The sequence below is a fragment of the Staurois parvus genome, unplaced genomic scaffold (assembly GCF_062004578.1).
Source record: "Staurois parvus isolate SC_StPar_1 unplaced genomic scaffold, SC_StPar_1.0 ptg001400l, whole genome shotgun sequence".
Classification (NCBI taxonomy): domain Eukaryota; kingdom Metazoa; phylum Chordata; class Amphibia; order Anura; family Ranidae; genus Staurois; species Staurois parvus.
Genome location: NW_028319196.1, coordinates 622,495 through 635,788, shown reverse-complemented (window position 1 = coordinate 635,788; position 13,294 = coordinate 622,495). Strand labels below are relative to the sequence as shown.

The 13,294-nt window shown below is 42.0% G+C and overlaps 1 protein-coding gene across 4 annotated transcripts in view; it reads right to left on the bottom strand.

Annotated features, from left to right (window-relative positions):
* LOC149436208 (dedicator of cytokinesis protein 7-like) overlaps positions 1-13,294 on the bottom strand; it is a 251,727-nt gene that overhangs the window by 177,621 nt on the left and 60,812 nt on the right. For all 4 annotated transcript variants that reach the window (XM_089661880.1, XM_089661883.1, XM_089661882.1 and 1 more), the window contains exon 2: positions 11,144-11,234. In XM_089661880.1, the coding sequence (XP_089518006.1) occupies positions 11,144-11,234 (91 nt within the window). The remainder of the gene's footprint in view (positions 1-11,143; positions 11,235-13,294) is intronic.

Sequence of the window (13,294 nt, the reverse complement as noted above, 5' to 3'; positions counted from 1 at the left end):
CTTAGGTCAGTGGTGGGCAACCTTTTTTTTCGACTGAGCCAAATCTCGCCAAAACCACGATTGAAATTTATTTTGAGAGAAACATTTTTAAAACTGAAAATACATCCCCCATATAGTAATTCATCCCCCATATAGTAATTCATCCCCCATATAGTAATTCATCCCCCCTATAGTAATTCATCCCCCCTATAGTAATTCATCCCCCCTATAGTAATTCATCCCCCCTATAGTAATTCATCTCCCATATAGTAATTCATCCCCCCTATAGTAATTCATCCCCCATATAGTAATTCATCCCCCATATAGTAATTCATCCCATATAGTAATTCATCCCATATAGTAATTCATCCCCCATAGTAATTCATCTCCCATATAGTAATTCATCCCCCATATAGTAATTCATCCCCCATATAGTAATTCATCCCCCCTATAGTAATTCATCCCCCATATAGTAATTCATCCCCCCTATAGTAATTCATCTCCCATATAGTAATTCATCTCCCATATAGTAATTCATCCCCCATATAGTAATTCATCCCCCATATAGTAATTCATCCCCCATATAGTAATTCATCCCCCATATAGTAATTCATCCCCCATAGTAATTCATCCCCCCTATAGTAATTCATCCCCCATATAGTAATTCATCCCCCCTATAGTAATTCATCCCCCCTATAGTAATTCATCCCCCATAGTAATTCATTCCCCATATTGTGTGAATTCACTTACCTTTGCTCCGCGCGTTCCTCTCGCTGGGTTCCCGCGCCGTTCTGGTCTTCAGGGCGGACTGTGAGAGGAGAGGAGTTCGTCACGCTGCCCCGCCTACATCCGGGCTGCCCCGCCTACATCCTGACAGCCAATGTTTGCCAGCGGGCGCCCGGCACACAGAAGATCTGCATTAAAAGAGCCGCGGCTTGCCGACCCTATTGCCTGTCACCTGGTGGGCAGTGTGCTCCGGAGCCGCAGGAAAGGTGAAAAAGAGCCGCATGCGGCTCCGGAGCCGCGGGTTGCCGACACCCGTCCTAGGCAATACCTGAAAACCCAGCTCTTCAGAGAAGCCTATCCTGCCCCCACCTAACAACTGTACTTATTACTGCCTTTTGTATCATTTGACCCTTCCTTTTAGATTGCAAGCTCTATCGAGCAGGGCCCTCTGATTCCTCCTGTATTGAATTGAATTGTAACTGTACTGTCTGCCCACATGTAAAGCGCTGCGCAAACTGTTGGCACTATAAAAATTCTGCATAATAATAATACAAAAAAGATGTAGCCAGTGCAGTGTCAGCATGCATGATACACACATGCTTGTTCCAGGGCAGTACCTTACTACATAAAAGAAGGATAAGGATGGCAGCTCCTAAATTATTGTCAACACAATCTTATGTTACGTATACAAGAGGATTCATGGAAACAGTTCAGAGTGGCAATCTGTATCAAAGCGGTTACGTACACTCACCAGCCACTTTATTAGGTACACCTTGCTAGTATCGGATTGGACCCCCTTTTGCCTTCAGAACTACCTCAATTCTTCATGGCATAGATTCAACAAGGTGTTGGAAACATTCCTCAGAGATTTTGGTCCATATTGACTTGATAACATCAAGAAGTTGCTGCAGATTCGTCGCCTGCACATCCATGATGTGAATCTCCCAGTCCATCACATCCCGAAGGTGCTCTATTGGATTGAGATCTGGTGACCATGGAGGCCACTGGAGTACCGTGACCTCATTGTCATGTTCAAGGAACCAGTTTGAGATGATTTGAGCTTTGTGACATTATTCTGCTAGAAGTAGTCATCAGAAGATGTGTACACTGGAGTCATAAAGGGATGGACATAATCAGCAACAATACTCAGGCAGGCCGTGGTGTTTAAAACAATGCTCAGTTGGTACTAAGGGGCCCAAAGTGTGCCAAGCAAATATCCCCCACACCATTACACCACCACCAACCCGAACCGTTGATACAAGGCAGGATGGATCCACGCTTTCATGTTTTTTACACCAAATTCTGACCCCACCATCTGAATGTTGCAGCTGAAATCGAGACTCATCAGACCAGGCATTGTTTTTCCAATCTTCTATTGTCCAATTTTGGTTGACCTGTATGAATTGTAGCCTCGGTTTCCTGTTCTTGCCTGACAGGAGTGGCATCCGGAGTGGTCATCTGCTGCTGTAGCCCATCTGCTTCAAGGTTTGATGTGTTTTACATTCAGAGATGGTATTCTGCATATCTTGGTTGTAACAAGTGGTTATTTGAGTTACTGTTGCCTTTCTATCATCTCAAACCAGTCTTCCCATTCTCCTCTGACATCAACAAAACATTTTCCTCCACACAACTGCCACTCCCTGAATATTTTCTCTTTTTCAGACTATTATCTGTAAAGCGTGGTTGTGCGTGAAAATCACAGTAGCTCAGCAGTTTTTGAAATACTCAGACCAGCCTATTTGGCACCAACACTCATGCCACGTTCAAAGTCATTTAAATCCCCTTTCTTCCCTATTCCAATACTTGGTTTGAACTTCAGCAAGTCGTCTTCACCACGTCTAGATGCCTAAATGCATTGAGTTGCTGCCATGTGATTGGCTGATTAGCAATTTGTGTTACCAAGCAGTTGAACGGGTGTGCCTAATAAAGTGGCCGGTGAGTGCAGACATAACTAGGCCACGTGGCTGCACAGTTAGACTTGAGTTCATTGATTGGGTATCCCTTAGGCTGCATTCACAACAATTTTTAGGCGTTTTTATTTGAGCATTTTGCTCATATCTACAAGCATTTTAAAAGTGTATTTTAAGGGTTTTAGCTGAGTATTCAAGCTTCAGACTTTTCAACCCAATAGAAAGCACTAGGGGTGGGAGACCAGTTTAGGCCAAAAAAAAGGTTTGAAAAAAAGCTCGATTCTAGAATTCCCAGGCGTTCCAACTGAAGCCTAGGGGGTCAAAATGACCCAAAATCGGTCTCAGAAGTGTTAATGTAACATTTGGAGCACCAGGCATCAAGCTACAGTTATATGTGAATAACCACCATTGACATACATGAGATTTTCTTTGAGAGTTTTAGACCTTTGAACTACAAAACACTCAGGTGTGAATGGGGCCAGTGGATCACTTTTCAGTGGACATTTGGCAGAAAGTGAGGAAGTGATGTTGCCTCCTCACTGTTTGTTTTAACCCCTAAAAGCAAGTACAACCTCACCTCAACCTTGTGCTTGGATAGGCAGTTACAACGCGGCCCTATTCACTTGAAAGAGTCACACTCAGCAGACGGTACCACCAGCCAAATGCAATGGGGGGTTTAATTCTTGCTACAGCCGAGCGCTTTGCTTCACCACAGCCACTAAGTGTACACCTCTGTCTGCTTACTTTACAGCTTAAGGGGAGTGGTTGAGGGTCAGTAAAAACTCGGCCAAATCATTTTTTATCTCCCCCAACTGCAAGAGCAAACAAAGTCCTTTTGTCAAGTGAGAGAGGCAGTTGGTCCTAAGGATGGTTTTCTTGTTTTAAATGGGGGTATGCGCTAAAGAGGGTAGAATTAGGGTTCAGGCAGAAAAAAAGAAGAGGACAAAAAAAGGAGAGGGAGGGAGTGGAGGAGGGGGAAGTTGATCAGAAAAAACATAGGGGATAGGGGTGACAATCCATATATGATGTACACATATGCTGCTTATCTGGTGCAGAGTTCCCCCAGACTCTAAGGGCTCATGTACACTGCAGCTGATAAACTCACGTTTAGGAGCTGTTCAGCGTTTTTTTTTTCCAGCAGCCCCTGAAATCACCCTAATGTTTTCCTATGTGTCCATGTACACATCTTCGTTTACAGGCATTTGAGTTTACAGTTGTTTTGTTGTACGCAGAAAACTTGCGCTCATCAGTCGATTTTATCAACATTTCAAACGCAAAACGCTTGTAAACGCGGCAAATCGCGTTTATAAGCGTTTGCAATTTTTTTTTTTTTAACTCTTCAAGTTCCCGATGCTGTCCAGAGCCTTTTTTCACCATGAAAAATGCATGCAAAGCATTTTCAAGGTACTCAGATGGACAATACACTGAACACAGGATGTTCCTACCAAGCTTGTTACACACTGTAAAGACCAATTCACACCTCAGACCTCTCCCACCCTTGGAAACAAAAGATATGTTAATGACCATTCACACCTAAGACCTCTCCCACCCTTGGAAACAAAAGATATGTTAATGACCATTCACACCTTAGACCTCTCCCACCCTTGGAAACAAAAGATATGTTAATGACCATTCACACCTTAGACCTCTCCCACCCTTGGAAACAAAAGATATGTTAATGACCATTCACACCTTAGACCTCTCCCACCCTTGGAAACAAAAGATATGTTAATGACCATTTACACCTCAAATTCCTCATGAAGACCCCCTGCCAGGTGACCTTAATGACTCCCTCCACCAGACACCTTTCCCACCCTTGGAAACAAAAGAAATGTTAATGAGCAACTCACACCTAAGCTAACATCAACACATACTGCTGTCTCTACTTCTACTCTATGTATTTCTCTGAAACAGTCTGAAATAGTTAATAATTTACTACTTTTCAGTGCATTCTGGGCATTTGGGAGGTTCTCCTGTGCTTATCCTTAAAAAACGCGTATAAACGCTTTATGCAAACAAGGCTAAACAGACGTTTTTTAACCTACGTTTTCCAGCAGTCAGTTTCCATTGTTCAGAAGTGTCCCGTGTACATGGGGCCTCAAGCTGGCTATACACCAATCGAAATTTGGCCAGTACAACAGGGACCAGACAAATGACAATCACTGTGTGGCAGAACCCGCTCAACAGAAGTTGAATGTTTAAAAACTTCTCTTAATCAGTGATTGCAGCCACTGATCATTGTATTCCTCCAGCGGCTGTCAGAATATAATGTCGCAGTGGAGGGAATTCCTCCATCTATCTCCTTGTATGGATGGAAGAGTCTGTTAGGTTTTATTTTTTTCTCATTGCGTAAAAGGTACTCAGCAGATCTCTGGCTTATGGGTTCCTTCTAAAGCATGCAGGTGATAAAAATTAAAAAAAAAAAAAAAAAAAGGGGACCCTGCTAAAGTAACCATCTTATCTAGTTTATGTAAATCAAAACTTGTTTTCTTTAAAAGTGGAACTTTAACCAGAACAATTGATAAAAAATAATGCTCTTTACGACTCATGTACACTGCAGCTGCTAAACTCACGTTCAGGAGCTGTTCAGCATTTTTTCAGCAGACCCTGAACTCTCCCTAATGTTTTCCTATGTGTCCATGTACACCAGTGTTTCTCAACTCCAGTCCTCATGGACCCCCAACAGGTCATGTTTTCAGGATTTCCATTATTTTGCACAGGTGATTTGATCAGTTTCACTGCCTTAGTAATTACCACAGCTGTTTCATCTGAGGGAAATCCTGAAAACATGACCTGTTGGGGGTCCATGAGGACTGGAGTTGAGAAACACTGATGTACACAGAGTCGTTTACAGGCATTTTTTTTTTAACGCACCAAACTTGTGTTTAGGAGTAGATTTTACCGGAGTTTCAAACGCCAAATACATGTAAACGTGGAAGCAGCATTTATAAGCGTTTGTGTTTAGAAATGTTTTTTTAACTACTCCATGTCCAGACGCTGTCCAGAGCCTTTTTTCATCATCAGAAATGCATGAAAAGCATTTTCCATGTATTCAAATGGACCCGGGCACACCAGCGCAGTCAGTTCCAGGTTTCCGGTGCAGGAAACAATGGTAGAACGTGCCGCATTAAGCTCATGATGGGATCCATAGTGAATACAACCAGAAAAGACAGGTCATCTCAACACATACTGCTCTTTCTGCGTCTGCTCTCTCTATTTCTCTCAAAATGTCTGAAATAGTTAATTTTTCACTATTTTTCAGTGCATTCTGGGCATTTAGGAAGGTCTCCTGAGGTTATCTTTTAAAAACGCTTCTAAACACAAACGCGCATAAACACGGTATGCAAACGCGGCTAAACTGACGTTTTTAACCTACTGTTTTCCAGCCGTCAGTTTCCATCGTTCAGAAGAGTTTTCCAAACGCCCGTGTACATGAGCCCTTAGTGTTCTCTTTAGTGCATGCTGTGAACTGCCTCAAGTATTGTTTGTTCTAACCAAGCCTAGCGTTAACATGCGTTTAGATGCGTCAAGTGTTTTTTATGCCAAAACACTGCTGCTCCTGAATGCACTGGCTGGTAAAAGTTACTACTACTAAAAGCTTCTAAACATCTATGTGTGCATGGACACACAGGATAACATAGAAGTCCGTTTGGAAGCAGTTAAAAAAAAAAAAAGAAAGCCTGATGCCCCTAAGAGTGGCTGCAAAAAAATCTGTGTGTGCATGAGGCCTTAGTCTTGCTAGATCACTTCAGGCTATGTTAAATATTAAAAATAAGTGCCTATACTGTTTAACCACTTCAATACTGGGAACTTTTATCCCCCTACCTGCCCAGGCCAATTTTTAGTTTTCAGCACTGTTGCACTTTGAATGATAATTGCGCGGTCATGCAACACTGTGCTCAAACTAAATTTTTATCATTTTGTTCACACAACTAGAGCTTTTTTTTGTGGTATTTAATCACCACTTGTTTTTTTTTATTTTTGCTAAATAAACTAAACTCCATTTCTGTTATAAAATTTTGCAAATATTTGTTCTCCATAAAATTTAGACCAACATGTATTCTGTTATATTTCTGTGTTGAAACTAACCCAGGAAAGTTATAGAGTCCACAAACACTGGTATATACTGTATATCCAAAAAACAATCAATCCTGATGAACTGATGGCCTATCTCATTTCTTGAGACCCAAAAATGTACGGACAGTACAAACATCCCCCAAATTACCTCTTTTTGGAAAGTAGACAGTGCAGGGTGTTTAGTAAAAGGCATGGTGAGTTTTTTTGAATTTGTAATTTTTTTGTCATAATTTTTTTTTAAACGAGAGAACAAAAATTTTTAAATTTAAAAAAAAAAATTCCCCACCTTTTTTTAAAAAATGTATTTATTTATTTACAAAATGTGACCAGAGCAATAAAATACCACCATAGTAACATTGTACTACTCTGGGAAAGTTACACAGTTAAATAGTTAGTCTGGCTGCAAAAAAGACAACAGTCTATCCAGCTCAATCATAAAAAAATAAAAGTAATAATCCTACACCCACAGTTGATCCAGCGGAAGGCGAAAACCCAGCAAAGCATGATCCAATTTGCTCCTGCAAGGGAAAAAAGGTCTTCCTGATCTCCTCTAGAGGCAATCAGATATTCCCTGAATCAACTTTACCTATAAATGTTATATCCAGTTATATTCTGTGTATCTAAGAAAGAATTCAGGACTTTCCTACAGCAATCCACTGAGCTGACCAGAACCAACTCTTGAGGGAGTTTACTCCACATCCTTCACAGCTCTTACTGTAAAGAAACCTTTTCACATTTGGACATTATATTTCTTTTCTTCCAGATGTAAAGAGTGCCCCCTTGTCCTCTGTGATGACCTCAGGGTGAATAGCTCTACACAGAGTTCACTATATGAACCACTGATGTATATATACATGGAGATCATATCCCCCCCTTGTGTATTATACATGGAGATCATATCCCCCCTTATGTATTATACATGGTGATCATATCCCCCCCTTGTGTATTATACATGGAGATCATATCCCCCCTTATGTATTATACATGGTGATCATATCCCCCCTTATGTATTATACATGGAGATCATATCCCCCCTTATGTATTATACATGGTGATCATATCCCCCCTTATGTATTATACATGGAGATCATATCCCCCCTTATGTATTATACATGGAGATCATACCCCCCTTATGTATTATACATGGAGATCATAGCCCCCCCCTTATGTATTATACATGGAGATCATATCCCCCCTTATGTATTATACATGGAGATCATATCCCCCCTTATGTATTATACATGGAGATCATATCCCCCATTATGTATTATACATGGAGATCATATCCCCCCCTTATGTATTATACATGGAGATCATAGCCCCCCCCCTTATGTATTATACATGGAGATCATATCCCCCCTTATGTATTATACATGGTGATCATATCCCCCCTTATGTATTATACGTGGTGATCATATCCCCCCTTATGTATTATACATGGAGATCATATCCCCCATTATGTATTATACATGGAGATCATATCCCCCCTTATGGATTTATACATGGTGATCATATCCCCCCTTATGGATTTATACATGGTGATCATATCCCCCCTTATGGATTTATACATGGAGATCATATCCCCCCCCCCTTATGTATTATACATGGAGATCATATCCCCCCCCCTTATGTATTATAAATGGAGATCATATCCCCCCTTAATTTCCTCAAGAGAGAATACATTTGGTTCCTCTAATCTTTCCTCATAGCTGAGCTCCTCCATGCCTTTTATCAGTTTGGTTGCCCTTCTCTGTACTTTCTCCAGTTCCCCAATGTTCTTTTTGTGAATTGGTGCCCAAAACTGAACTGCATATTTCAGATGAGGTGTTACTAATGATCAGCCTCATCACACTCTCCATCAACTAGGTCCTCTTTCATACTCACTCCGAGATCACTTCTCACATAGAGACAGACATCAACACCTTTCCTTTTTACTGTCTCTCCGAAATAGAACCTAGCCAGGAATGGCCTAGTCACTGGAAGAATGAAGCCAAGATTCAGCAATACCAATTAAACCATAGTTCTGTTCATACACCAAAGCTTCCAACTCACCTATTTTTCTTGGCAGACTTCTGGCATTGGTGAACAAACACTTTATTGCATTGACACCTTGTGCACACGTATTTTGCATATTTTTTATTTTCATACAAATGGTACCAATTCCAATGGTTGTTTGTAACATGGGAACCTTCTTATCTTCCGTAGCCCTTCCCCCATTCCACCCACCCACAAGAACTGACCCCTGTCTGATCTGTCTGCCCCATTATAATCTAATAATTCCTCCCCCCTCGATCCTAGTTTAAATACTCAATTGTTTTTTTTTTAAACATTATGATTGCTTATAGCAATAAATTTAATTGCTATAAGCAAGCATATTAATGAATGAAATCAGTTAATTCCATTTTTTTGTTGTGATTATCAGTGATTGGCCACAGCAGTCATAGGATGTCCAACTGGATCGATGAAAGTCATTTTGCTATAGACTGGAAGGGAACTGGTTAAAATCCAGTAATACATTGTCTCATCCTGCTATGCACATGCTTAGTTCCTCAGTATTTTTAGGCACTGCCGAACAAAACCGGTTTCAATCAAAATCAGTTTCATAGAAAACAGTTACATTCCCGACATGCCAAGAATGCTGTCACATTTGCTTCTGTTTTTTTAAAAAAAAAAAAAAATGGTGAACAGGCACGAATTTTAATGCAGAAGAAACATGCATTGTCGCCTCTGCCCTAAAGTTCCTTACCTGCTTGTCCACTTCTGTACAGTGAGCCACGCATGCGCAGCTCACTGTACAAATTCAGCATTGCCAAATCTACTGGAACTCCTGTGCATGTGTGGCAGTGGTGTCATCCCCGACTAGCCAATGACAGTGGCCAGCGATCGAGTTTTGGAAGCTGACCGCCCGAAGATGTCAGCGGTCGGGCAGGGAACAGCTGGAAAACGCATCGCTGGAGTAGAGGCGAGTATAGTTCCGCTCACCTGGAGCAGAGGTGAGTATATTTAGTTTAACCAAACTGCCATACCATCAAATAACTAGTGTTAGAAATGATCCTTTGTGCAGCTCCACTGCACTTGCAGATCGAACAGATGGCAGCTTCCTTGGCTGTAAAGGATAGGAGGGTTTAGTTCTGCTTTAACTGCTGCTCTGGGCTTCAACAAAATGGCGGCCTCCAGCAAGAAGAAACAGGAACAATGCTGGAGGCAATTTACAGCACACACTCATTTTGGTAGCATAATTATTAATGTGCAATGTATGTTCCTTACTAAAGAACATTTTTTTTATCCATTGTTATGAGTAAAGTTCCACTTTAACAGAGTAGGAACTGGAAAAAAAAATGTTTTTTCTTTTGCTCTCTCCCCCGATCAGAAGATATACAACAGGAAGTGAAGGGGATTCCCTCTTATGCAGGCCATACATACGAATACCAAACGATTGTTCGTCCGAAAATCTAAATTGTTGTTCGCTCGGTAATCCGATGGTGCCATCAATGATTTCGAAAATCGGCCGACCAAGTCATAAAGTTCACCCCATATAACAACAGGCAAAACGTCTGTTCCTTCCAGGTCAAGACTCATGTGCATATTCTTTTAGGAAAAAACGATTGTACGATTTGACCAGCATTGAGTTTTTCCAACATGCCCGATCACCGAAAAGGGGGGGGAACCACGAAAATCAGCCGACCAAGTCATAACGTTCACCCCATATAACAACAGGCAAAACTTCTGTTCCTTCCAGGTCACGGCTCATGCACATATTCTTTTATGAAAAAACGATCATACGATTTGACCATCATTGAGTTTTTCCAACATGCCCAATCACCGAAAAGGGGGGGGAACCACGAAAATCGGCCGACCAAGTCATGAAGTTCACCCCATATAACAGGCAAATCTTCTGTTCCTTCCAGGTCACGGCTCATGCGCATATTCTTTTAGGAAAAACGATTGTACGATTTGACCATCATTGAGTTTTTCCAACATGCCCGATCACCGAAAAGGGGAGTAACCATGAAAATCGGCCGGTGCCATTGACCCACTAACAGAGCAAAAATCGCCCAATTATTCTTAGGTCCGATCTTCAGACGAAAAAAACGGTCAAATTTCGACCCATGTATGGCCAGCCTAAGACAGCAAAACAAGTGTCTCCAGTGGAAGATTTCTCCTCTATTCCAGTTCTGGAAATCTCCCATTACTTTCTGTTCCAGCGACTATGGTCACCAGAACAAAAAGCTGATAAACCTACATAGCGAGGACCCTACTCTATTCCATCCAACTCTAAAAATGTTTTAGCTTTAAATACATTTTACATTTTTGGGGGCTGTTAAAAGTGTAAGCTTGGTAAGGAACACAATAATCAGACTGTGTGATCTGAGTGTGAGGAAGCCGACATACATTCCATGAGAGAAATTATGAAGTAACAATCACATTGGTCGGGACTCCTGAAAACTCACTGATTGCTGACTTCCTCCTCGTTTCTTGGAAAGCTGCGGAGACCCGCCATACTCTCTGGAGACCTGCTTCCGAACCTCTGCAGCCACCGTCCTGGAAAAGAAACAAGAATGTCTAATTACTCTTTTCATCTGGGCTTGGCAGCTGTTCATTTACAATGCCCTCTCTATAAAGAAGAACTCCGCTAAACCTACTTATGTAAAATGGGCAAGGGACATCACCACATGAAGACGTTTAGACAAACCAGTCTTCTCTGTGAAGGAGATGCTTTCTTGTGGCCTCTGTTATGCATCTGCCAGGACTTGTGCTGAAGTTTAGATTTTAGCTCCCTTTCTGCAGTATAATTGCCTACAGTAGGTGGTATTGGAGGACACCAATGGTGAAGTTCATGGGCTGCCTTGGCTGTCATGTCGACTCTTTGGCTTCAAGTGTTGAGAGTCACAGAGCCAGGATACAATGTGCTCATAAAATTCTGTCTTTACTACATATATATCAGTGATTTTCAACTTATGAGGTAGAAGGGCCCTCACCTGTGGCCCTTGACATCACTAAAGGGCTGCACATAATATTCAATGTATATAATGCTACAGAGAACGTTCTATTGATGTGAACGTTCTATTAGCACAGTGGCTAAAAGGTTAGCACTTCCGCCTAGCAGTACTAAGGTCGTTGGTTTGAATCCCAGCCATGGCACCTCCTGCCTGGAGTTTGTATGTTCTCCCTGTGCCTTTGTGGGTTTCCTCCGGGTACTCCAGTTTCCTCCCACACTCCAAAGACATGCTGGTAGGTTAATTGGATTCTGTCTAAATTGGCCCTTGTATATGAATGTGAGTTAGGGACCTTAGATTGTGCACCCCTTGAGGGTTAGGGACTGATGTGAATGTACAATATATATGTAAAGTGCTACGTGAATTGACGGCGCTATATAAGTATCTAAAATAAATAAATTGACGTATTACAGGAGATGGTCAGAGACTGCAAATATGCAACAGGTGTTCTCGGAGACTGGAGAAATACTAAAGATGGCCGTACCCGAATTGAAATTGTGATCCTTGTGTGGGCTAGCTGGTTGTACATATGTCGATCTATTGGCCGACTTGTGTACAACTAGCCTGTCATGTTTTTCCTGAACAATCAGTGCCACCGGCTATAGCCAGCAACACTGATCTATGTATTCTGCCAGCATGGTTAGCTCCCCACTGTCAGAATACTATCAGCGAGAACGATTCCCTAGACCAGGGGTGGGCAACTGTGGCCCTCCAGCTGTTGTAGAACTACAAGTCCCATGAGGCATTGCAAAACTGACAGTATACAAGCATGACTCCTAAAGGCAGAGGCATGATGGGACTTGTAGTTCACCAACAGCTGGAGGGCCACAGTTGCCCACCCCTGATCTAGACACATCAAATGTGTGAATGGGGGAATCTGTGAAGTTTTTTTATTTTCATCCAACCCGCTGGTTGAACAAAAAAAACCCATCATGAATAGCCTGCCTAAGGGACACAACTGTTTAAGGTTGCCACCACTGCAGCCCCTTTACAAATCCATGCCCTCACTACTGACTGCTGGGGTTCAAGGGCCACACAATAAGTTCCAAAAGGCTGCATGTGACCCTCAGGCACCAGGATGCTATATACTAGTTCTGGGTCCATGTCAGTACTGAAGTGGTTGGAATAGGCTAAAGCACTGACACAGGTGCTTACAACAATCGCATTTTATTTCCATGGTTTTCCAGAATTCCAGAGAAAACGTTTTACTTGTAGTTTTGGACTGAGTGGGCAAGGGTTGGAACCTCTGTCAGGATATTTATTACTGTGCAAAAGAACCAATAATAGAACCACAGGCACAGGAGCCCATACAGCAGTGGTTCTCAACCTGGGGGTCGAACGACCCTTTCACAGGGGTCCCCTAAGACCATCAGAAAACATATTTCTGATGTGTAAAGAGCAGCTACTGTGTAGAAAGCAGCTGCTGTGTTGAAAGCATCTACTCTGTTAAAAGCAGCTACTGTGTTGAAAGCAGCAGTATTGGAGGTAAAAACGACACTCATGAATTATAATTACTGGGTAAATAATTTTATGGTTGGGGGTCACCACAACATGAGGAACTGTATTAAAGGGTCACGGCATTAGGAAGGTTGAGAACCATTGCCA